This window comes from Phocoena sinus, chromosome 3, assembly GCF_008692025.1.
Source record: "Phocoena sinus isolate mPhoSin1 chromosome 3, mPhoSin1.pri, whole genome shotgun sequence".
NCBI classification, from domain to species: Eukaryota; Metazoa; Chordata; class Mammalia; order Artiodactyla; family Phocoenidae; genus Phocoena; species Phocoena sinus.
The window spans coordinates 67375706-67403203 of NC_045765.1; the positions used below are offsets into that span (position 1 = coordinate 67375706).

General features: G+C 40.0%; 1 protein-coding gene across 1 annotated transcript in view; it reads right to left on the reverse strand.

Annotated features, from left to right (window-relative positions):
* Positions 1-334: 334 nt before the first annotated feature.
* Positions 335-27498, reverse strand: part of LMNB1 (lamin B1) — a 69450-nt gene continuing 42286 nt past the window's right edge. The window contains 6 exon segments of the mRNA XM_032627947.1: positions 335-1123; positions 4689-4796; positions 10033-10152; positions 13122-13226; positions 15070-15295; positions 16358-16578. Of these exon segments, the coding sequence (XP_032483838.1) occupies positions 1082-1123; positions 4689-4796; positions 10033-10152; positions 13122-13226; positions 15070-15295; positions 16358-16578 (822 nt within the window). The 3' untranslated portion in view covers positions 335-1081.

The following is a 27498-nucleotide window of genomic DNA, read 5'->3' on the forward strand; positions in this document are numbered from 1 at the left end:
TTCTCCTACTGTCCCTAATGTTCCTAAATGGCTTTCTTAAAGAGATTTTCAAAGGTCTTATTGTTAATAAGCTAAAAAATATAAAGCACTGAGCATGGTGTCTGGCTCCAAAAAATTAGCTATTATTATGGCTTTTATTAGTGCTATCATTAATGACAACAGAGTACTGAAAACAGGGGAGACCCCAAAACAGTTTGTGTGTTTATATTCCCCATTGTCAGTCTTAAAGAAAAATCTAGTTCAAACAAAAAGCCAAATTATTTTTATCAAAAGTAAAACTGAAACAACGCTTGTCTCCCCCAAAACAGTTCTAAAGTTAAAAGACAGCAGATTAATATTAAAAACAGCTTTTTATTTGTTAATGTCACATAAGAAATTTAAGCAAGTTACACTATCTTAAAAAACACAACTAATGCGTTTTAGGAGAAACCCTTCCCTCCCCCCTCCCCCCTCCCCCCATTCCCCTTGTGAATTAAGAATCTAAGAGAAGAAGTAACCATAAAACAAAGTTTTGTGGAATCCTTCATCCAGAGTGCTTACATGATGATTAGGTTAATATTGCCTTCTTACAAAATTTCTCTTTTCTATTTAAAAAAAATTTTTGTAGCCTTGATTGTTTATTACAAAAAAATTCAGTATAAAAGTTCAATATATTGAAAAATGCTTTTCCCCTCCCTCACAGCACCGTTATATATAGCAGAGAATAATCAAGAGCAGATTGCTAATCTAGATGGAGCAATCTTCAAATTAAACCTGGACACACAGTGGTTTATTTACCCTCCCCTCCTCATAAAAAAAAAAACCACACATACAAAAAAAATGTCAAAAAATTTGAGGGACCCTTTTCAAACAGTACACAGTTCAGTGTCAATTCACATCTTGCAACAAAGTGTATGGATATGATTTCTTTTACAAAACGTTCAGTGTCAAAAAAGGAAATTAAGGCCATCAGATTCGCAGCTTAAAAATTCACATAAAGGAAATATAAAAATATTCTGTGCTTCTGAGAAGGCTCTGCACTGCATGTAGGTAAGGATTACCATACTTCTTTATTTTGAGGAAGACAGTTGATGTGAGAAGTTTACATAATTGCACAGCTTCTATTGGAACCTCTTGGGGCTCCCTGATGAGGAAAACAGAAAAAAAAATTAGTGCTAAGAAAATGGATCACGGTATTTTAAAATAAGGCAGAGATACTACAAATTCATTATTACCTAACTTCAAATGAACGTTTATTACTTCTCACTTATCCTTTTTAACCTCCTCTTATGGACTTCTCCCCTAGAATACTCCAACAAATTCCAGAACAGTGATTCTCAACTCTAGCTGCACATTGAGATCCTGAGGAGTTCTTAAAACAAAATTCTGATCTAGGTCCCTAGATCAATTAAATGAGAATTTCTCATTTCAGACTTCCCTTGTGCCACAGTGGTGAAGAATCTGCCTGCCAATGCAGGGGACACAGGTTCAAGCCTTGGTCCGGGAAGATCCCACAGGCCACGGAGCAGCTAAGCCCGTGCGCCACAACTATTGAACCTGAGCTCTAAAGCCCACAAGCCACAACTGCTGAGCCCGCATGACACAACTACTGAAGTCCTCGCACCTAGAGCCCATGCTCCACAACAAGAGAAGCCACTGCAATGAGAGGCCCGCACACCACAACAAAGAGCAGCCCCCACTCGCTTTAACTAGAGAAAGCCCGCACGCAGCAACAAAGACCCAATGCAGCCAAAAATAAATAAATAAACAAATTTTTTTTAAATAAATGAGAATTTCTCATTTAACTGGGGAACAGTATCTATTTATATGTAATTTTAAAGCTCCCTAAGAAATTCTAATAAGCAGCTGAAGTTGAAAATTCCTATTCAATAACATCCTTTGGTAACTTAGGAAACAGGAGCTCAGTGGACGGCATTCTGAACAACCACATCAGGAAATATGGCTTGCTGGATCCTCAGCTTTCATATCCTGAAGCATGTGCATTGGGTTCGTCTTCAAATGTGAAGCCAAAACGGCTCCCTCTATCCATTTCTTTATCCCTCACTAATTCCTTAAAATCTCACAACATGACTGTGAAACACCACTTGACTACTGAAATTGGTTTCTTGAAGGTCAACCAGAAAAACTTCTAATCAACTCGAAAGGCCACTGGATTCATTCTCTAATATGAAGTCAAAATAGTTGATCTGTCCTTCCATCTTTCCTCTTTTGAACTTCTTTTTTTTTTTTTTTTTTTTTTGGCGGTACGCGGGCCTCTCACTGTTGTGGCCTCTCCCGTTGCAGAGCACAGGCTCCAGACGCACAGGCTCAGCAGCCATGGCTCACAGGCCTAGCCACTCCGCGGCATGTGGGATCTTCCCGGACCGGGTCACGAACCCATGTCCCCTGCGTCGGCAGGTGGACTCTCAACCACTGCACCAACAGGGAAGTCCCCTCTTTTGAACTTTTATATCATTATTTCTTCTGATCACAAAAGCTAAAAACCTCGCACATCTTTGATTTTTTTTCTTCTCCCCCTCAAGTTCAGTCACTATGCCTTAATTAATGAATCTCCATTTGCATAGTCTCTCAGGGTGTCTGCAATCTCCCTTCTACAGTCATCCCTCTGATATTGTCTCAACTTCTCCTTGCTCCAAAGTGTGCAGAAGCTCCTTCCCTAGGCATTCCAGAGTATGCTGATTTAACACCAACCTCCCCACTTCACTTATCTCTCACTCACACCCTACAAACACAACTGGATGGACAGATATACTTGGTGCTCAGGTCTTGACATATACCCTGTGATGAATTAAAGATCATGATAAATTCTTTGCCACTCCTCCCATTATGAGGTGGAGACTATTTACCCTCCCCTGGAATTGAAGCTGGCCTATGACTTACTTTGACTAAGAGAATATGGGCTAAGAAATCTAATGCTTTCCGTATTCACTCTCTTGGAAGCCAGCTGCCATGCTGTAAAGAAGGTTGGGCTAAACAACCAAATGATAAGAAACCACATGGAAACAGACATGGAGAACATTCGAGCCCTAGCCAAGCTTCCAGCTGAATGCAGCTGCATGACTGACTTCACTCTCCATCGGGTGGGAACAAATGAATTGCCCAGTGGAGCCCAGTCAGACCACAGAGTCATAGGAATTAAGAAATCAGTTTTAAGTCACTGAGTTTTAATTTAAGGTGGTCTCCTAATGTAGCAACAGATAATTCAAACAACCACAGAACACTACCATCTGCCTTCTAATACTCAAATAATTGCTCATCCTTCAAAATACTGGATAAGCCTATTTTCCAGAGATCTTCTCAACTGTTCTGGTGGCCTAAACAGCCTTCTCCAGCATCTGACCTGCTACAACTCATGCTCTGAACCACTAGCCTGGCACCCTGAGATATCTCTTATATTGTTATTTTACTTCCAGTCATTATAATGTTTCAAATAAGGGCAGAAAATGGATCTTGTACCTGTTTCTTGTTAAAACCAAGTATAAAACACCTGTTCTTAAATATTCCTCCAAAATGTACGAGGAAGTATCCATGCCAAAAATTCATTCTACTATAACCTACCTCAAGTGGTTCTCAACTCTGGAGGCTGAACACATAAGAGAATGTTTATTTGGAGCAGGACTGGGGCTAATTAAGCAAAACAAACAGATTTATAAATCTGGAGACATGGTGACGACATCTTATAAGGATAAGGGTAGGAATTTTGATTAATGGTAGACATGAACAGCTTGAGAATATAAACTGAAGGCTCATTACTTATTAATAATTCCAATTTAATTAATTAAAATCAAATTTGGAGTTTATTTCAAGGACTCTCAAAAGTCCAAGCGTCAGCTAAAATCTATCTTGCAATTAAATGATTAAAAACTTAAGACAGCAAGAATTTTGCTTCACACTGAAGCTGAACATTACTCTTTTTTTTAATCAGGTAATGATTTTTTTAAATTTAATTTATGTATTTTTTGGCTGTGTTGGGTCTTTCTTGCTGCACATGGGCTTTCTCTAGTTGCAGCGAGCAGGGGCTACTCTTGGTTGCGGTGCACAGGCTCCTTATTGCGGTGGCTTCTCTTGTTGCACAGCACAGGCTCTAGGCACGTGGTCTTCAGTAGTTGCAGCGCGCGGGCTCAGTAGTTGTGGCTGGCGGGCTCTAGAGCACAGGCTCAGTAGTTGTGGCTCACAGGCTTAGTTGCTCTGCAGCATGTGGGATCTTCCCCAACCAGGGCTCGAACCCGTGTCCCCGGCATTGGCAGGTGGATTCTTAACCACTGCGCCACCAGGGAAGTCCCTACTCTTTGTTTCTTTTGAGTTTATATGCAGATACCTGCTCCAATTTAGTCATCTAAACTCAATCAAAGAACCCTTCAATAAATAATTTTTAGCATGCATTCCAATCCATATATACTTATTTATGTGGCATACATGCCCTACCATAACATATTACATACATTATAAAACAAAAGACAAAACTGAAATTTGATATGAGAAATAATTTTTAAAAAAGAAGTGCAAACATTTTCTTCCAGTACCCAAATGTACTGTATCTTGAAGATCCCCTCAGGAAAAACAAACCCCACTTGGTAGATCACTGACTTAGTTCATCAAGTAATAGGGAAAAAACAAGCTCCACTACTGGTTTTGGTTTTCATGTAATTCTGTTAATAAAATTTAAAAGACATATATTAAAGTAATACCTGCTGGTGGAAAAGTTCTTCCTCGACAGCCACTTCAGCTGTTTCTTCCTCCTCCTCCTCCTCTTCAGGTATGGTTGTTTTGAAGACTGTACTTCTTTGAGCAACCTCCTAAACACAACAGTTTGATTTAAGTTAAAACACTGTACTTTGGGACTTCCCTGGTGGTGCAGTAGTTAAGAATCCGCCTGCCAATGCGGGGGACACGGGTTCGATCCTTGTCCCAGAAGATCCCACATGCCGTGGAGCAACTAAGCCTGTGCACCACAACAAGGGAAGCCACCACAATGAGAAGCCCGCGCACTGCAACGAAGAGTAGCCCCCGCTCACCATAACTCGAGGAAGCCGGTGCGCAGCAACAAAGACCAACGCAGCCAAAAATAAAAAATTAATTAATTAAAAAAAAAAACCCACTATACTTAAAAATCACAAAGACTGTGGGAGGACGACATCTTTTCGTTGCGTAAATTTAAGAAACAGCGTTCCTACGTCAGGGACTTTTTTTTTTTTTTTTTTAAGTGGCTCATCAATAGCTTCAGCTACTGAACAGAAATTTTTGCATAATTAGTAGCAGTTCTTAGATTTTCAATATTCCCTGCAGGGGAGCTACTGGTATCCAATTTGAAATACCTGCTGAGAAGTTTCCACTGCTTTTTATCCCATTCTGTTACTAAGAATTCTGTAAATGATTTGGCACACTAAATTCTTTATAACACTCAACATGAATTCAGCTTAAAGATCTTGGCTCCTAGCAAAGAGAAGGTGCTAAATAAATGCTGAATAAAATGAAGTCAGAGTCTAACTGCTGTGCTCTCAGGGACCTTGGTGGCAAGAGGACCACCTGATGAGTGAGATGAAAAGGACAAACTTTCATTCCTTCAGCAGCTAGTTCCTCTTGAATGAAACAGAATCAAGACACAGGAACACTATTTACTAATAACATACCAGTGAAGTTCCAATGTACTCTGTACAAAAAAACAGATCTCCTATTATTCACTGGAGGCATAACAGAAAGTAACCATTTCCATTTTCTACTGAAAGGCGCAAATACAAATGACTGTCCTGTAGAGAATGCTGACTTGCACAAATGCAGCAGTGTTTCTGTTTAAGCACAAGGCTAACCTGATGATCTAGCAGCAAGTAAATGAGTGTGTCCTAGGGTACTGCAGAATGTCTAATTTTACTCTGTATCATGCATGTCCTAAGGTTACTCAAGAAAGATAACTCCAGATGAAGACACTAAAATCACGTCAGTAAAAGCTTACCTGAAATTTAACACAGACCAGCTAGTTTAAAATGGCAGAGGAAGAAAACCAGAGAACAGTGACAGAGAAATGAGAGTTCTATTTACAACATATATATTTTATAAATGAAGTAAGGTAGTACAGTAGTATTTTGCAGGGAATTTTGATTATTGTTGCACGGCCGAGGAAGATAGACCATTTTGAGTCTGAATTAGCCAGAAACTTCAATTCTGTGAGATCAGTCCATGTTTATACACACAAATAGTCTTTTCACAAATAACACTTGCTTTAACCAAATTAGTACTAATAAAAAAGCATGTGAATCCTTAGATCAATTACAACTCTTTGAACTAAGATATCCACTGGGGGATGATGGCATACAAAACAGAAAAAAGATTCCCAAAAAGTTTTCAGAGTACCTAGCTTCCCTCAACTCATCTTAAAATGAGGAAAGAAAAGTCAAATAAAATCTGTTATAGAATTCTCACATTTCAGCTGCTAGCAACTCATGACAGTGTATACATCCCATATGGAAACACCAGCTCTTAAAGCTTGTGATGAAACACCAGACTATGAGCCTCAAATGAGAAGCTTAGAAAAGAGCAACTTGCCCAACTTCATTAATTATGAATTACTTCAGCATAACTGCCTTTAATGTAAGCCTGCTGTTAAGCACTTTTCATTTGACAACATTTAAAAATCAGTTAATTTAATGCAGAAAGCCTGTATGGAATATAAGTGAGCTAAATAAATGTTGACAAAATTAAATAGAAAAATAATAAAACAAATTTAGAACCAAAAGTTGCTGGAAGGTTTAGGCCCAGGAAATTATTAGTCAAGGTGCTAAAAGACAAATGTCTTTACCAAAAACATTCCTCTCAGCAAGACACCCAACCCTATCAAGTGCCCTGAAAGGCACACAAAAATGGTCTCTATCAACATGCCATGAGTCTGCCTGGGTAAAGCCCTGGGCACATAAAGGTACACCCATCTCCCCAGCAGTGCTGCAGGGCCAGCTAGCGCCTGCTCACGTGCTGCCTCTTCAACTCCGTGCTCAGTCACAGCGTGTGGGTATCCTGAAATCACCACAGTTCAGCAAATACTAAAAATCAAGGCAGTTTTTGTTGATGAAGGAGCTGACTGTTAAACTAGAGTATCTCTGTATACATAAGTAATCATCTGCATATACAAAAATTTCAGTGATGCCTATATTCTAGAAGGTACAGAGAGACTGCTTTATTTTTTATTTCCCTCATTAAAAAAACATTTTATTTCTCTTTGGTGACATTTGCTGTTTTTCATCCCTAGGACCACCCCTCCCCGGCCATTTCTCAGTAAGAGCCCCTACTTTTACCTGGGTACCCTCTCTCCCATGGAGATGTGACATGTGTATCACAAGCTGAATGTGATCTAGCCATGGAGAAGGCTCAAGTTCTAACTCTGTTCTCTTGACTCCAGGAACTGGCTCAGAGGTGGGCACATGACCCAGGCTGGTACTACGAGAGCAAAGCCCAGACGAGGACCTGACTAGGCACAATGCTCTTGCCCACGAGAAGTAAACCTAGAATGATGCACCTGAGGAAGACACTCAGGAAACAGACAACAGAAAGATCCTTGGGGACACTGGGGGAGCCAATGGATCAAGTCCACTATCTCTGGATGGTTGGTTTTGTGAACTCATATATTCCCATTATTTTAAAGCCAGTTTAATTGGGTTTCCTGATATCTCCAATGTCTCAGCAAGAAAATATACGTAAAAAAATTACACTGACTTAAGCCAATTACCTACAATCTTACAGAAAAGTGGTCCTTAGGATGGTAATTATGAATTATTGTAAATATGGTCCGGGATCTATTAATAAACATGGTCTCACAAAATTAAATGAATAAGTGCCAAAAGCACTTGCCTGACCATCACAGAAATGAGAACTGTATTCATAATACTTTCCTCATTTCTGACAGAGGTCACTTCATGGAGCCTAACAAGAAGAATGCAGAAGTTTATTAAAAGAACAGGAAAACAAACCAACCAAATAATCCATTACAGAGTTCAGTGGTTTGAATTATGAAGGGAAACCTGAGCTTCATTCAGCTTAATTGAAACATCACTGGTAATACTACCTCCAGACATATCCCATGTCATGGCATCTACTTTTTCACCTGTCGTATCTGTTTTGTGCGCTTTTAAACCCGCTGCACTCCAAATATCCTCCTATAAGATCGTTTCTAACTTGGAACACATTTTCACACAGAAAAAGGTGGTGACTAGATTCCATGGTTCATGAAAACCTATTTCATCTACCACAGCCCCTTAAAACCGTGCTTTTCAATCTGGGCAAATCGGCACTCGTAACACTGTTTTGAAAGAGACATGTATTCTGCCAGTTTTAGATGTCGAAGGAACTACCAGCATAGGAGCTGCAGTAATTTCAGCACTTGGGCAGCAGCACCAGTGACGACCGGGAAGAATTCCAAAGTGCCGAAGGCAAAAAGCGAGCAGGGCTCCACACAGAGAACAGGAGGAGATCCAGCTCCTCGAAGTTTGTGAATTCCGGAAGGCATCTATAAACGCCCACAGCCTGAGAACCAGCAAGTATTTGGAGGTGAACTGTACTGAAGTCTGCAGTGGAAAACATCAGATGCCCTTTCATCTTCAGCCTCAGTCTGAGATAAAGGGCATCCTTCATTCAGCAGACAGTGAATTCCTTACTAAGAGCAGTCTAAACACCAGCAGATGTTTACAGTGAGGGATGGCTGGAAAGATGGCTGGGCAGAGGACTTCTCGTATGCAAACACCTCAGACCCCCAGAATGAATGTTATTAATTACACTTTATTTCTCTGAACTTAAGTAAAGGTCCATGTTTGATTTTCCTAAAATTTTATCCAGTAATTTCTCACTAAGTGCCTATTATGTGCCAGGAAAAATCAGAACAGGTCCTTGCCCTTGACATGCTTATTACTCTAGTGAGAGAGGACAACGTGACAAGCTAGACAAAGTCTGTGCCTGGGCACTATGGGAGCAGAGAAGAAACCCCTAAGGGGATACTGTACTTTGACCTGAAACCACGCCATCCTTGAAGACACTTTCATCTCTTGGTATGTGTGCGTGGCTGGGGGAATTTGGGAGTGTCTTTATGTGACAGTGGGGGTAGGTAAGGTTCTTTGACAAGAGTTCTAGGACTGACATGTTGAAAACATACACATCAAGCAAATGTACACTCCACAATCCTTAAACTCAGTTTCACGAGCATGTTGAAAGTCAGTAACAAGGTTAATAACCTAAGCATTTACCAGTGGCCAGAAACTATTCTGACCATTTCCCAAGGATTGTCTCATTTATATTATTCTCATTATATTATCTTATTTATATTAGTTATCTTATTATTATCTCCATTTTAAAATGATAAAACTAAGAGAGGTGAAGGAACTTACCCAAAGTCACTGGGCAGTGAAGACAGAAACTGGACACAGACTGACTCTGGAACCTGTACTAACAATCATATTTCATTCCTAAAACCTGGAGTTAGCATCTCTTTCATTGACTCAGCAGCCTTGGTCTGATTTAAGCAATCAGTTACTTCACATTTAAATTTGATTTTTGAAAAGAAATCACACTCGCATGATGAACTCTCAGGTGAAACTGACACTGTGGTACGAACATAGAGAAGAGTCTGGTGGTTGCCAAGGGGGCAGGGGTTGGGGCAGGGATGGGAGTGGGAGGTTGGGATGAGCAGATGCGAACTATTATATATAAAACGGACAAACAACAAGGTCCTATTGCATAGCACAGGGAACTATATTCAATATCCTATGATAAACCATAATGGAAAAGTATTTTAAAAAAAGAATGTACACAGGAATTCCCTGGCAGGCCAGTGGTTAGGACTCCACATTCTCACTGCCAGTGGCCGGGTTCAATCCCTGGTTAGGGAACTAAGATCCCACAGGCTGCGTGATGTGGCCAAAAAAAAAAAAATGTACATATATGTATAACTGAATCACTCTGCCGTACAGCAGTAATTAACACAACATTGTAAGTCAACTATACTTCAATGAAGAAAAAAAAATTGACACTGTGGTGGTACCAATAAAATGACCATACCTCTCCCTGAGAATTTTTCAATATAACCTTCACATCTTCGCCAGTGCCCCAAGAGTTCTGGTTCTTCCAGATGAGGTCGGTGGGAGGACTGGCTGTGACACCGGCATTTGCAGCCCAGATCTAGAAAGAAAAAAGGAAATCATTCTACACAGAGCCCAGCTTTCCCACGTGCCAATAACAACATAATGATGAGACTTTAACACCTTGTAAGAGGACTGATTCTAAAAGTTCCAGAACTATGGCCTAGCTTTAGACTTGCTATATTAACTAGCTGTACATCCCATAGAGCTTAGCTAGGCCTCAGCTTCCCAGTCTGATAAATAAAAATGTTGACACACGAGACTCTGAAGTGAAGTTGCCTAGATTCACATCCTAGCTCGCCTACATGCCAGCTCACCTTGAGCAAGCTACCTTACTTACCCTCCAATGGTACAGAAATGGTACTGATAATACACGGGACTGTTGTGAAGAAAAATGATTACCCACATGGAGGAGATGGCTGACTCAATGAATATAAGCTCTCACTGTTAGCATTCTGTTATTCTACGGGTTTCATGAGCCATCCCTTCCGTGTTAGAGCCTTCTACCCGTTCCAATGGTATCCTCCAGCTGCCTATAGCAGGAATTGAGGAGATGACCAACTTCTCTCAAAAGCTCTGCAGCAGACAGCCTATCTAGAATATTCTAATGGAAGGTGGTATATATCCAACCAGAGACAGTGTCATAATACCCAGTGTCTGAGTCTGAATTCCAAAAAGAATTCAGGAAACAACCCATTATTCAATGGAAAATATGACTGCTACAGAAATAAGCAAAAGAAACAGATTTCCCTTTTCATAAGCAGGGAAATTCTGCAACATTTTTTATGTATTTACTGGCAGAAGAGCATTGGTAGAATAGAGAACACTTGAGAGTTAGAAAACCTGGTTTTGTATCATGGACATAACACTACACCTCTACAAACCTCTATGTCCTCACTTGTAGGGACACTACTACCAGTCCTGATCTTTCTAAAAGACCATATGAAAAGAGACAGGAAAGTTTTGTACTCCATAAATTGTCTTGCAATATAAAGAGCCATACGACAGCAGAATGAAGACTGGAGATAGTATAAGCAGGTATTCTTTTAAATGGGGAGAAAACCTTATCAATTACTAATTAGGAGAGACCCCTTCCTCTTCAAGTGCTCACTTGAAGCTTCCAGATCTTCCATCACCATTATAAATGGAAAGGGGCAAGGAGCATTACTAGGATAAAACTGAAAAGAGAACTGGATCTGGGCTGACTTTCAAGTTATGTGGAATGTTAATCTAACCTCAAGCTATACTTTTCACTAGTCCATATGGAATCATACAGTTGGTTTAGTGTTTAATAATAATCGTAACACGTCAGTAACCTTACTGGGTAATTTAACCTAAAACTAATATGTCCTAGAGCTGTGTCGTTCAATATGGTAGCCATATGTGGCTTGTGAGCACTTGAAACATGGCTAGTCCCAACTGAGGTGTGCTGTAAGGGTATCTCGAAGTGTCAAGATTTAGGTTTTTTTTTTTTTTTAAAAAAAGGGACTTCCCTGGTTGTCCAGTGGTTTAGACTCCACACTCCCAAAACAGGGGGCCCGGGTTCGATCCCTGGTCAGGAAACTAGATCCCACATGCCGCAACTAAGATCCTCCATGTCACAACTAAAGATCCCACATGCTGCAACAAAGATCCTGTGGGCCACAACTAAGACCCAGTGCAGCAAAATAAATAAATAAATAGATATTTTTTAAAGTGATCTAATAACTTTTATATTCATCAGATGTTGAAATGATATTTTAGATATATTGGGTTAAATTTAAAACATAGTTCTAAAGTTAATTTCACATCTTTCTTTTTCACTTGTTTTTAATGCGGCTACAAGAAAATTTAAAATTACATAGTAGTTCCCTTACTTCTGTTCTGGAGGGGGTTTTCTGCTTTTTTTGTTTTTTTTTTTTTTGCGGTACACGGGCCTCTCACTGCTGTGGTCTCTCCCGTTGCGGAGCACAGGCTCCGGATGCGCAGGCTCAGCAGCCATGGCTCACGGGCCCAGCCACTCTGCGGCATGTGGGATCCTCCCAGACCGAGGCACGAACCCGTGTCCCCCGCATTGGCAGGTGGACTCTCAACCACTGAGCCACCAGGGAAGCCCCTGTTCTGGAGTTTTAAACTGATCTTTGCTATTGTCCTGCCTTGTACAATTTTATAGAAATATCACTTATGATTACCACATTCCAAAGAGCTTCTTAACACATTTATGCCAGCTACCAAAGGAAAAAAAAAATGCCTTACATTTTTTTATGTGAAAATTGAGTTCTCCACTAGACCTATAGAATATATATATATAGTCACTGAGGAACTGTATCCAGTGGAAAAAGCAGATGATTGGCAGAGTGGTTTTATACTTTTAAAGAAATAAAGGGCACACTCAAATCTGAATCTTCTGAATTAAAAATGTCAGATTCTTTCCATCACATTATGCAGCTTCCGTAAGACACATAGTAGGGCTGAGAAATTTGCTCTCATTACAATAATTACTAAAGAAAAGAAAAGATAGCTGATTAGGATATCTTTTCCAATTTTTACCCATTATTACAAAATTAGCATCTGATATTTTCACAATGTGGTGGCAAGTTCTATGAATACACTTTTTAAAAGAGAAGTTCTAACCTGTTTGAGCCTTTGATCTTAAACACTCAGTAAGGTGTGTATCAATCATAAAATCTTAAACATGTATTTAATATTTTTACAAAGGAATTGATAAAAGGAGACAGTCACCTCAACTTCTTTAGGGGTGAAGGGGGGGTGTCAGCTGCTAATTTCTACTGGAGTAGAGAAAATAAAAATAATTCAAAGGTCAATTCTTTCACTTTTAATAGTCACTTACCACTCTCAATAACAAAGAATTTTAAAAATCTTTAATAGCACTTGTAATTCCCTAATAATGTCAAAAACATTTTAATGCCCATTTCTAAAATGCTTCTCTTTAAGCCAAAATGGTTTTAATTACTTTAACTATTGGTTAAGACAATGAAGTTAAATTAAATGATGACTAAATTAACTTACTGTAACAGTCTGGCCTGCCTTAAGCACATATCTTGAGGTATATTTGTAACTGACTGATGTGTCTCCAATTTTTCTGATCATCTCCCAGCCTCCCATTGGTTGATCCTATTGAAAGAACAAAATAAAACAAGGTCACTTCAAATATACAGAAAGTTATGGAATAATCAAATAAATCAATCCATAGGCAGTTAAACTAAGACAACTTTATGACTGTCTTCCCATAGTTCATATTTTCCTACTATGAAAAGAAAACATGGTTTTGTCATTCAGAAAAACAGAAACTTTGACAATGCTGCAGTTTTAATTATTAAAGTGTTTAATTTTAAAGAGGACAAAACTGCAAGAAAAGGGATGTGAACCAAATTAAATGGTGATATTCAATGCTAGAACAGGTATATAATTTAAATTTACAACACAATCTAGCTTCATAACCACCATTATAAACATCTAATTTTTGATTGCTTTAAGCTTTTAAAATATACACACATAAAGCCTAGAAAGAGAAGGAAGAAAATATGTCCTTTTTCTTCATCTGTACCACTTCTGCCCATATTTAACTCTTACCTTAAAGCATAAGGGGCTCAAAAATGGGTCAATGACATAATGAGCCAGTCCCAAGCACCGGCTATCAACGCTAGCCCGTAGGCTGCCCAGAGCTGCCTGACTCTCCTGAGGAACGGTGCAGGGTATTAAAGCAATTAGCTGAATTAATTTATTTATATCCATCTCTAACTCAAAGACAGGAGTAAACAAGGCTGAGAGCCAGCTCCAGAATAGCTCCACAAAGCACAGCAATGCCTTTTGAAAAACAGCCAAACTACTACAATGGAGTAGCAGAGGCGACTCTGTTCTTTAGTTTCTGAAGTCGTGACTAAGAGGGCTTAGAACCTATGCTCTTCCATATCAGGACTGCTAAAGCTCCTTTGCCCATCCAAAGTATTTATTCATCCACATGCAAGATAGTTTCAATAGCTTTGGTGAGAAAAGGAGTGATTTTACAAACATTTTACAAATCCTGAACATGCTTCTGGAAGTGACATCCATCCCACTGCATCCCCAATACACCCCAGACCTGCCTTCCTCTGGCATCACCTGATACCCCTTCACGACCCCAGCTCAATGATGCCTAGCCAGGGTATTCCCAAGACCTCCACTACTGAGCTCTCAAAAGCCCCAGCGCAAAAGTTCAGAATTCCCTGCTATGAATTTTTTTTTTTTTGCAGTACACGGGCCTCTCACTGTTGTGGCCCCTCACGTTGCGGAGCACAGGCTCCAGACGCGCAGGCTCAGTGGCCACAGCTCATGGGCCCAGCCGCTACGCGGCATGTGGGATCTTCCCGGACCGGGGCACGAACCTGCGTCCCCTGCATCGGCAGGCGGACTCTCAACCACTGCGCCAGAAGAGAAGCCCCTTGCTATGAATATTTTATGTTTACTTTTAAACAAATAATTTCAAGATAGGGCTTCATACTAGTCTTGATATAAATTAAATCAGTACTATTCATTCATTTATTTAGAGAGAAAAACACTCCCTACACGTGTCCGAGTCTGGGCTTGTATTTCCTTCCTTCCATAAAATTAACAGCTGGGAAAGAATATCTACCATCTATATCCATAATCTAACTTCTTCACAAATCTGGCTAGGTAGGACAGGGAATATTAATAATTCATCCTTAGGAAGGCCACAGTGACAAAATGACCAGATGTGAAAAAGAGCCCTGGCTCTCTGAAGAAGAGCTAAAGAATAAAATCTTTAAACTACTAAGCGCACCATCCCTCTTGCTCCTCCTATTTAAATTTATACTACATTTCATGAATTTAGGTTAAAAAGGAGAAGGAAACTCTTATTCCACAAAGACTGAATCCAAATAAAGGCTGAGAAGTTATTACAATTGCAAGACACCAATCAGCAAAGCCACGCTGGACAAAAAGGGGCCTGTGTTTCCACCTGTTCGGAAGTGTTCTTCAAGCGGATAAATTTCCCATCAACATCTATCTCTTCAATGCAGACATTCCCAGTGGCTGAGGCAGAGTGAGAGATGCTGACACTACTGCTGGCCTCGGATTCTTCCACATCCACTCTCTTCCGCTTCCCTCTGGTTGTACGCACACTGCGACTCGAGGATGCACGTGATACTGTCACACGGGAAGAAGGGCTCGGAGAGAGCTTCAATCTACATGGAGGAATAAAACATTCCAATTATGAAACACATATGCCCTTCCTTACCTTAAAAAAAAGGATATTAATATCCTGCACATGCATTACTAAAGCAAAACATTAATGACAATCTGTTAGACAAAGCCAACATACATTTTTTTTTTTTTTTTGCAGTACGCAGGCCTCTCACTGTTGTGGCCTCTCCCGTTGCGGAGCACAGGCTCCAGATGCGCAGGCTCAGCGGCCATGGCTCACAGGCCCAGCCACTCCGCGGCATGTGGGATCTTCCCGGACCAGGGCACGAACCCATGTCCCCTGCATCGGCAGGCGGACTGTCGACCACTGCACCACCAGGGAAGCCCCACATACATCTTAACGAAGAGAAACTTATTTGTGCTACAATGCCCACTGTCATACTTTTTTTTCTTTTTAAAAAAGTATTATTTGAATGTTTTAGGTAGGAATAGACTATAACCATAATGTAGGAAGTTTGGAAAACCCGGGGGTGGGGAGATGAGGGGAGGACATTGGGGTGAACATGTCATCTACCACCACCCTACCACAACCCCTGTTACACTTAGTATACTTTCCTTAAGTTTTTCATACCTGCCTTTTCTTTTTACAAAATTACAGTCACAATGTATACAATACTGAAATTAAATGGCTTTTATTCTAAATCAGACACTTTCCCTTTGGAACTTTTTTCTCAGAAAAGGTATAAAAGGATTAATACACTAACCAGATTTGAAAAATAAGTATAAAGTCTCTTTCAAAAAATCTGATATTTTGCAATATATTAAATTATCAAAACATTTAAATTTCAAAGGAAAGGACTCTATCCTGACAGAGTTCAGCATTTTAAAATAATAAGACTGCTTGAACATCTTCTATTGTTGAGGTAAAAGTATGAATCTATTACTACCTATCTCTACAGCTAGGTATTAAAAGAAACAAGAAAATATTTAAAGTTGCCTTAATTGTTAAAAAAAAAAAACCAAAAACCTATTTACTTTTCTTTAAATAGAAAGAGTGGGGCAAAAAGCAGACTATGAGGTAGGGTAACAACTAAGTTACTCACCTCTCTTCTTCGCCTTCTAAGAGCTTCCTGTACGCACTGATTTCCATGTCCAGGGCTAACTTTACATCAAGAAGTTGTTCGTAATCGTTCAGCTGTTGCTGCATCTGATCCCATATTTCCGCCATCTCTCTCTCTTTGTCAGACAGCAGGCGGCGAGAGTTGTCTCTTTCTTTAGCAAGCAAGTCCTCCAACTCTTGAATCCTCTCCAAACATGCTCTAGACTTAAGATTCAAGGGAACACATTTACTTTCTAGGAACATTCCAACAGTAGCACAAGGCAGCTATTCTAAACTATTTCCTGGACTGGAACAAATCCAATCTCTGACACCAGAATCCAAGAAAATTTTTATTTTAAGAAATTAAAAACCAAAAATGTCTCCAATACAAAATATAGCCCTCAGGAAAGTTTTATCTTATAAAAAGGCTAGAAAAAGATATATTCCTCAAATGTGTCATAAATGTACATATAATTTTTCTTTACTTGACCAAATAAAGCAAAATTGTAAGCTGTGGTTTTAGTAAAAGTCAAGTCTGGCTACCCTACAAACCACTGAGCTCAAAAGAATAAAGTAACAAAAGTAAAGAATTAAAAGATAGAAACTCATTGACAAAAGAAACCTAGTATCTTTTGGAGAAATGCTGGAACTGTTGAGAAACTGAAGAAAAGCGATTCCAGTTACCACTTAGAACTGTTGTTCTTTCCCACACTCAATCAGCATGCAAAGACTATATGATATATGGTAGTCTGGAAATATTATTGTAAACATAGAAACTTCATATTTGGTATTAAAAAAATGAAAAATCACACATCCTATACCAGAAGGTTCATCTTAGAAACCCTGTGGTTCACTAGGTAATTATTCATCTGTGTTTCTCCAAGACAGAATTCATCTCCATAACCTCAGAAAATAACAAAGGTAATCAACTCAGAAAGACTGATGTATAGCTTAGGCCCTTAAAACACAGTACCTGTGCATCAAAGCAGGAGAGAAAGGGCACATACTGTGCAAAAGTTAAATCTAGAAGGCTAAAGATAAAAAGGAGCTCTATGTTATGCAGAAACACTACACTCCAGGTTAGTGAACTTATTTCTCACAGGGTTACAGGTTAAAAAAATCCGAAATTATTTTGCATGTATACTGGGGCTGGATAAATAAGTAAATGGGATGGCAGAAACCAGGTTTCTTACTCTCAGAGAGCAGTTACAGGTAAGCAAGGAAGGAAGCCTAAGTGAACCCAGTGGTACAGGGTTAAAGTCAGAGACATATGTATAAACTCTTGGTTACCTTAATATAAACACAAGTGGACAGAGATACAATTACAGATAAATGTGTAAACATGGGTTAGCATATACACATTTATTACCTAGCTCTGCCCACAAGCAGGCCTAGAAGCAATGACACCCCAATACCAATGAGCATACTCAGTGCCCAGAGCTTAATTCTAGATGCCACTCTCCAATAAAAAGAAACCAGGGCTATTTTCAGAAATAGCTGATTCTAGTGCTGGGGCAGGGAAAATACAAGATGGGCCTAGAGCATCTTATAGAACCAGAAAGTAAAGAAGTGCTCAAAAAAAGGGGGAACATGGTAGCCAATCGGACAGAACTCCTTACAGCCAAAGCTAGAACAATCTGAGCCAGTAAAACAATGTAGTATTCGATATTATACTAAAAACATTTTATAAAAACATTTCCATGAGTCCATACTGATATAAAACTAATGAATAAATAAATATACAAATAGGGGGGGAAAAAAGATGAATCTTTACGAAAGAATTCCATTTAATAAAGGTAAATACTTTCTTCAGGATGTGGAGCTAAATTCCTGCCCTTTACCCTTGAGAGTGGGATGGACTTAGTGACTTGCTTCCCAAGAACAGAGTATGGAAAGGCGAAAATAGTAACTTAACAGTGGAGAAACCTGGTTAACACTGTCTTAATCAATGATAAGGGTTAACATCACCAGTGACGTTGTGTGTATGTCACGTAATCCCTGATATGATGTAACAAGAAGGGCACTTAAAATCCATAACCCCAGGCTGATCATGAGAAAAGCACCAGACAAACTTAGATTGGGGGACAGTCTACAGGACACCTGGCCAGTTCTTCTCAAGACTTTCAAGGTCATGAAAAACAAAGAAAGCCTAAGAAACTGTCACAGACCAGAGGAGACTTACAGAGACCTGTGGTATCCTAAAAAACACAAAAACTACAGTACAGCCTAGAGTATAGTTTGATAGTAATGTACCAATGGCAGTGTCTTAGTTTTTGACAAATGAACCACAAGTCCACCTAAGATGCTAACAATGGGGGAAAAACGCAGGGAGGGAGATAAGGGAACTGTCTGTACCAGCTTTCTAACTTTTCTGTAAATCTACAATTATGCCAAAATAAAAAGGTTATTTAAAAAATAATCAACCAGGGACTTCCCTGGCGGCGCAGTGGGTAAAAAATCCACCTGCCAACACAGGGACTTCGATCCCTGGTCGGGGAATATCCCACATGCCACGGAGCAACTAAGCCCGTGCACCACAACTACTGAGCCTGTGCTCTAGAGCCCATGCACTACAACTACTGAAGCTGGTGCACCCTAGAACCCACACGCCGCAACTACTGAGCCCATGCACCGCAACTACTGAGCCCACGTGCTGCAACTACTGAAGACCGCACGCTCTAGGGTCCTCATGCTGCAACTACTGAAGCCCACGTGCCTAGAAACCATGCTCGGCAACAAGAGAAGCCACCACGTTGGGAAGCCTGCACACTGCAACGAAGAGTAGCCACTGCTCACTGCAACTAGAGAAAGCCCATGCACAGCAATGAAGACCCAACACAGCCAAAAATTTTTTAATTAAAAAAAAATCAACTAATCAATTTATTAAAATCCAGACATTCTATATCAGAAGCAGGCATTCATCTCAAGAGTGATACTAAACAAAATCCTGCCTCAGAGAATTTGCATTTAACTGCATTTGCAAAAAACCAGGCTATAAACTGAGAAATCCATTTTTTCTCCCTCTCAGGCTTATGATCTTTTTGGAGGAAGAAAATATAAGAAGTGTAAATGTGTCCTCTTTGGGAACTCCTGGCAGTCCAGTGGTTAGGATTCCTCACTTCCACTGCAGGGGTACGGGTTCAACCCCTGGTCGGGGAACTAACATCCTGCAGGCCACGGGGTGTGGCCAAAAAAAATAAATAAAAAGTCTCCTCTTCAATCAATCTCTTCACTTTTATCTCCCATGTGGGAGAAACAGATGAGCAACAACGTGGAATCTAAAGGGACATAAATCACCCAAGATTCAGACTTAACTTCTGAGCCTCAATTTGTAAACACCAAAATGTCTCTATTTGTCCGCCTTTGATGTTATAGAGTTTTTTAAGAGGGAAAAATCACAATCTAGGTATAAATAAGCTTAAAGTTACTCTGAGTCATTTTGTATTTTAAATAGAAATAGTTAAATGTAGTTTAAATAGCTGCTCTACACCTGCTTTGTAGTGAAATACAAAGAACACAACATGAGAGATAGACCTAGACTCTTCTTCCTGATTCTGCCATTAACTGTAACATACCTCACTAAACTGTATCCACATTAGGAAATGAAGAGGTCTAACTAAACTATCCGTTAAGATTCTGCCTGTAGAGTTAATATTTTACTAACTGGTTTCTAATGGTCTTGGGTTTTTCTTTGTTTTAAAGTATGTAACATAATTGTACCAGTTTATTATGATCTAGCTGCAACAGAAGTTTCCAGAGTTCGGGTGTTAGAAAAACAAAAAGTAGAGGTAATCTCAAAGTGCCACTGGAGACTCTTTTGCCACTCAAACAGTCTCTGACCAATCAATTAATTTGGCCAAAGTCAAACATCTAGATAGAAATGAAAGAAATGCTATAAGCAATGTATGAAACTCCTAATTCCAAAACATAACACTATCATATATATATATATATCTTAAAAAATATTTTCTAAGTCAGCTTTTTTTTTTTTTTTTTTTGGCGGTACGTGGGCCTCTCACTGTTGTGGCCTCTCCCGTTGCGGAGCACAGGCCCCGGACGCGCAGTCTCAGCAGCCATGGCCCACGGGCCCAGCCGCTCCGTGGCATGTGGGATCTTCCCGGACCGGGGCACGAACCCGTGTCCCCTGCATCGGCAGGCGGACTCTCAACCACTGTGCCACCAGGGAAGCCCCTCTAAGTCAGCATTTTAAAGGCTATGTCAGGAAGATCTTCAAGATGGCAGAGGAGTAAGACATGGAGATCACCTTCCTCCCCACAAATACATCAGAAATACATCTACATGTGGAACAACTCCTACAGAACACCTACTGAAAACTGGCAGAAGACCTCAGACTTTCCAAAAGACAAGAAACTCCCCACATACCTGGGTAGGGCAAAAAAAACAGAAAAAAACAGAGACAAAAGAATAGAGACGGGACCTGCACCTCTGGGAGGGAGCCGTGAAGGAGGAAAAGTTTCCACACACTAGGAAGCCCCTTCACTGGGGGAGTCGGGGGGGTGGGTCAGGGGGGAAGCTTTGGAGCCACGGAGGAGAGCTCAGCAACAGTGGTGCAGAGGGCAAAGTGGAGAGATTCCCACACAGAGGATCAGTGCCGACCAGCACTCACCAGCCTGAGAGGCTTGTCTGCTCACCCGCCGGGGTAGGCGGGGTCTGGGAGCTGAGGCTAGGGCTTCGGAGGTCAGATCCCAGGGAGAGGACTGAGGTTGGCTGCATGAACACAGCCTGAAGGGGGCTAGTGCACCACAGCTAGCCAGGAGGGAGTCCGGGGAAAAGGCTGGACCTGCCTAAGGGGCAAGGGACCATTGTTTCGGGATGCATGAGGAGAGGGAATTCAGGGCACCACCTAAATGAGCTCCAGAGATGGGCGCAAGCCACGGCTATCAGCGTGGACACCACAGATGGGCATGTAATGCTAAGGCTGCTGCGGTAGCCACCAAGAAGCCTGTGTGCAAGCGCAGGTCACTATCCACACCTCTCCTCCCAGGAGCCTGTACAGCCCGCCACTGCCAGGGTCCCGAGATTCAGGGTCAGCTTCCCCGGGAGAACACATGGCACGCCTCACGCTGTTGCAATGTCATGCTGGCCTCTGCTGCTGCAGGCTCGCCCCGCATCCGTACCCCTCCCTCCCCCCGGCCTGAGTGACCCAGAGCCCCCAAATCAGCCGCTACTTTAACCCTGTCCTGTCTGAGCAAAGAACAGACACCCTCAGGAGACCTACATGCAGAGGCAGGGCCAACTCCAAAGCTGAACCCCGGAGCTGTGCGAACAAAGAAGAGAAAGGGAAATTTCCCCCAGAAGCGTCATGAGCAGTGGATTAAACCTCCACAATCAACTTGTTGTACCCTGCAACTTGGAATACCTGAATAGACAACGAATCATCCAAAATTGAGGCGGTGGACATCAGGAGCAACTGTAGACTTCGGGTTTGCTTTCTGCATCTAATTTTTTTCTGGTTTTACGTTTATCTTAGTTTACTATTTAGACCTTATTATCATTGGTAGATTTGTTTATTGATTTGGCTGCTCTCTTCCTTTTTTTATATATATAAGATATATACAATTATTACCTTCTTCTCTTTTTCTGACTGTGTATGTGTATGCTTCTTTGTGAGATTTTGTACAGCTTTGCTTTTACCATTTGTCCTAGGGTTCTGTTTGTTTTTCTGTTTTTGTTTTTTTATTAGTATAGTTTTTAATGCTTGTTATTATTAGTGGATTTGTTTTATGGTTTGGTTGCTCTCTTCTTTCTATTTTTTTATTACTTTTAAATTTTATTTTATTTTTAATAAATTTTTTATTTTAATAACTTTATTTTATTTTTTCTTTCTTTTTTTGAATTTTATTTTATTTTATTTTTATACAGCAGGTTCTTCTTAGTTATCCATTTTATACATATTAGTGTATATATGTCAATCCCAATCTCCCAGTTCATCATACCACCACCACCACCCCCTGCCACTTTCTCTTTCTTTCCTTTTTTCTCCCTTTCCCTCTGAGCCATGTGGCTGACAGGGTCTTGGTGCTCCAGCCAGGTGTCAGGCCTTTGCCTCTAAGGTGGGAGAGCCAAGTTCAGGACATTGATCCACCAAAGACCTCCCACCTCCACATAATATCAAACAGTAAAAGCTCTCCCAGAGATCACCATCTCAACGCTAATACCCAGCTCCACTCAACGACCAGCAAGCTCCAGTGATTGACACCTTAAGCCAAACAACTAGCAAGATAGGAACACAACCCCACCCATTAGCAGAGAGGCTGCCTAAAATCAGAAGTTCACAGACACCCCAAAACACACCACTGGATATGGTCCTGCCCACCAGAAAGACAAAATCCAGCAGCATCATCCACCAGAATACAGGCACTAATCCCCTTCACCAGGAAGCCTACACAACCCACTGAACCAACTTTAGCCACTGGGAGCAGACACCAAAAACAACGGGAACTATGAGCCTGCAGCCTGCAAAAAGGAGACCCCAAACACAGTGAGTTAAGCAAAATGAGAAGACAAAAATACATAGCAGATGAAGGAGCAGGGTGAAAACCCACCAGACCAAACAAATGAATTGGAAACAGGCAGTCTACCTGAAAAAGAATTCAGACGAATGATAGTAAAGATGATCCAAAATCTTAGAAATAAAATGGAGAAAACACAAAAAATGTTTAACAAAGACCTAGAAAAACTAAAGAGCAAAACAAACAATGATGAACAACACAATAAATGAAATTTAAAATTCTCTAGAAGGAATCAATAGCAGAATAACTGATGCAAAAGAACGGATAAGGGACCTGGAAGACAAAATAGTGGAAATAACTACCGCAGAGCAGAATAAAGAAAAAAGAATGAAAAGAATTGAAGACGGTCTTAGAGACCTCTGGAACAACATTAAACGCACCAACATTCGAATTACAGGGGTCCCAGTAAGAAGAGAAAAAGAAAGGGACTGAGAAAATATTTGAAGAGATTATAGTTGAAAACTTCCCTAACATGGGAAAGGAAATAGTGAAGCAAGTCCAGGAAGTGCAGAGTCCCATACAGGATAAATCCAAGGAGAAACACGCCAAGACACATATTAATCAAATTATCAAATATTAAATACCAAGAAAACACATTAAAAGCAGCAAGGGGAAAGCAACAAATAACATACAAGGGAATCCCCATAAGGTTAACAGCTGATCTTTCAGCAGAAACTCTGCAAGCCAGAAGGGAGTAGCAGGACATATTTAAAGAGATGAAAGGGAAAAACCTACAACCAAGATTACTCTACCCAGGAAGGATCTCATTCAGATTCGACAGAGAAATTAAAATCTTTACAGACAAGCGAAAGCTAAGAGAATTCAGCACCACCAAACCAGCTTTACAGCAAATGCTAAAGGAACTACTCCAGGCAGGAAATACAAGAGAAGGAAAAGACCTATAATAACAAACCCAAAACAATTAAGAAAATGGTAATAGGAACATACATATCAATAATTACCTTAAATGTAAATAGATTAAATGCTCCAACCAGGGCTTCCCCGGTGGCGCAGTGGTTGAGAGTCCGCCTGCCGATGCAGGGGACACGGGTTCATGCCCCGGTCCGGGAATATCCCACATGCCACGGAGCGGCTAGGCCCGTGAGCCATGGCCGCTGAGCCTGCACGTCCGGAGCCTGTGCTCCGAAACGGGAAAGGCCACAACCGTGAGAGGCCTGTGTACCACAAAAAAACAAACAAACAAACAACAACAAAAAAAAAGCGCCAACCAAAAGACATAGACTAGCTGAATGGATACAAAAACAAGACCAGTATATACGCTGTCTACAAGAGACCCACTTCAGACCTAGTGACACATGCAGACTGAAAGTGAGGGGATGGAAAAAGATATTCCATGCAAATGGAAATCAAAAGAAAGCTGGAGTAGCAATTCCCATATCAGACAAATTAGACTTTAAAAAGAGACAAAGAAGGATACTACATAATGATCAAGGGATCGATCCAAGAAGAAGATATAACAATTGTAAATATTTATGCACTCAACATAGGAGCACCTCAGTACATAAGGCAAATGCTAACAGTCATAAAAGGGGAAATCGACAATAACACATTCATAGTAGGGGACTTTAACACCCCACTTTCACCAATGGACAGATCATCCAAAATGAAAATAAATAAGGAAACATAAGCTTTAAATGACACATTAAACAAGATGGACTTAACTGATATTTATAGGACATGCCATCCAAAAACAACAGAATATATTTTCTTCTCAAGTGCTCACGGAACATTCTCCAGGATATATCATATCTTGGGTCACAAATCAAGCCTTGGTAAATTTAAGAAAATTGAAATCATATCAACTATCTTTTCCGACCACAACGTTATGAGACTAGATATCAATTACAGGAAAAAAATCTGTAAAAAATACAAACACATGGAGGCTAAACAATACACTACTACCTAACCAAGAGATCACTGAAGAAATCAAAGAGGAAATCAGAAAATACCTATAAAGGAATGACAATGAAAACACAACGACCCAAAACCTATGGGATGCAGCAAAAGCAGTTCTAAGAGGGAAGTTTATAGCAATACAATCCTACCTCAAGAAACAACAAACATCTCAAATACACAAACTAACCTTACACCTAAAGCAATTAGAGAAAGAAGAACAAAAAACCCCAAAAGTTAGAAGGAAAGAAATCATAAAGATCAGATCAGAAATAAATGAAAAAGAAATGAAGGACACAATAGCAAAGATCAATAAAACTAAAAGCTGGTTCTTTGAGAAGATAAACAAAATTGATAAACCACTAGCCAGACTCATGAAGAAAAATAGGGAGAAGACTCAAATCAATACAATTAGAAATGAAAAAGGAGAAGTAACAATTGACACTGCAGAAATACAAAGGATCATGAGAGATTACTACAAGCAACTGTATGCCAATAAAATGGACAACCTGGAAGAAATGGACAAATTCTTAGAAAAGCACAACCTTCCGAGACTGAACCAGGAAGAAATAGAAAAATTTAAATAGACCAATCACAGGCACTGAAATTGAGACTGTGATTTAAAATCTTCCAACAAACAAAAGCCCAGGACCAGATAGCTTCACAGGCAAATTCTACCAAACATGTAGAGAAGAGCTAACACCTATTCGTCTCAAACTCTTCCAAAATATAGCAGAGGGAGGAACACGCCCAAATTCATTCTATGAGGCCACCTTCACCCTAAGACCAAAACCAGACAAAGATGTCACAAAGAAAGAAAACTACAGGCCAATATCACTGATGAACATAGATGCAAAAATCCTCAACAAAATACTAGCAAACAGAATCCAACAGCACATTAAAAGGATCATACAGCATGATCAAGTGTGGTTTACCCAAGGAATGCAAGGATTCTTCAATATACACAAATCAATCGATGTGATACACCATATTAACAAACTGAAGGAGAAAAACCATATGGTCATCTCAATAGATGCAGAGAAAGCTTTCGACAAAATTCGACACCCATTTATGATAAAAACCCTCCAAAAAGTAGGCATAGAGGGAACTTACCTCAACATAATAAAGACCATATATGACAAACCCACAGCCAACATCGTTCTCAATGGTGAAAAACTGAAAGCATTTCCTCTAAGATCAGGAACAAGACAAGGTTGTCCACTCTCACCACTATTACTCGACATAGTTTTGGAAGTCTCAGCCACAGCAATCAGAGAAGAAAAAGAAATAAAAGGAATCCAAATCGGAAAAGAAGAAGGAAAACTGTCACTGTTTGCAGATGACATGATACTATACATAGAGGAGAATCCTAAAGACGCTACCAGAAAACTACTAGAGCTAATCAATGAATTTTGTAAAGTAGCAGGATACAAAATTAATGCACAGAAATCTCTGGCATGCCTATACACTAATGATGAAAAGTCTGAAAGAGAAATTAAGGAAACACCCCCCATTTACCAATGCAACAAAAAGAATAAAATACCTAGGAATTAACCTACCTAAGGAGACAAAAGACCTGTATGCAGAAAATTATAAGACACTGGTGAAAGAAATTAAATATGATACAAATAGATGGAGAGATATATATACCATGTTCTTGGACTGGAAAAATCAACATTGTGAAAATGAGTATACTACCCAAAGAAATCTACAGATTTAATGCAATCCCTATCAAACTACCAATGGCATTTTTCACAGAACTAGGACAAAAAATTTTGCAATTTGTTTGGAAACACAAAAGACCCCAAACAGCCAAAGCAATCTTGAGAAAGAAAAACGGAGCTGGAGGAATCAGGCTCCCAGACTTCAGACTATACTACAAAGCTACAGTAATCAAGACAGTATGGCACTGGCACAAAAACAGAAATACAGATCAATGGAACAGGATAGAAAGCCCAGAGATAAACTGACGCACCTATGGTCACCTTATTTTTGATAAAGGAGGCAAGAATACACAATGGAGAAAAGACAGCCTGTTCAATAAGTGGTGCTGGGAAAACTCAACAGCTACATGTAAAAGAATGAAATTAGAACACTCCCTAACACCATACACAAAAATAAACTCAAAACGCATTAAAGACCTAAATGTAAGGCCAGACACTATAAAACTCTTATAGGCAGAACACTCTATGACATAAATCACAGCAAGATCCTTTTTGACCCACCTCCTAGAGAAATGGAAATAAAAAAAATAAACAAATGGGACCTAATGAAACTTCAAAGCTTTTGCACAGCAAAGGAAACCATAAACAAGACCAAAAGACAACCCTCAGAATGGGAGAAAATATTTGCAAATGAAGCAACTGACAAAGGATTAATCTCCAAAACTTACAATCAGCTCACGCAGCTCAATATCAAATAACAAACAACCCAATCCAAAAATGGGCAGAAGACCTAAATAGACATTTCTCCAAAGAAGATATACAGATTGCCAACAAACACATGAAAGAATGCTCAACATCACTTATCATTAGAAAAATGCAAATCAAAACTACAATGAGGTATCATCTCACATTGTTCAGAATGGCCATCAACAAAAAATCTACAAACAATAAATGCTGGAGAGGGTGTGAAGAAAAGGGAACCCTCCTGCACTGTTGGTGGAATGTAAAATGATACAGCCACTATGGAGAACAGT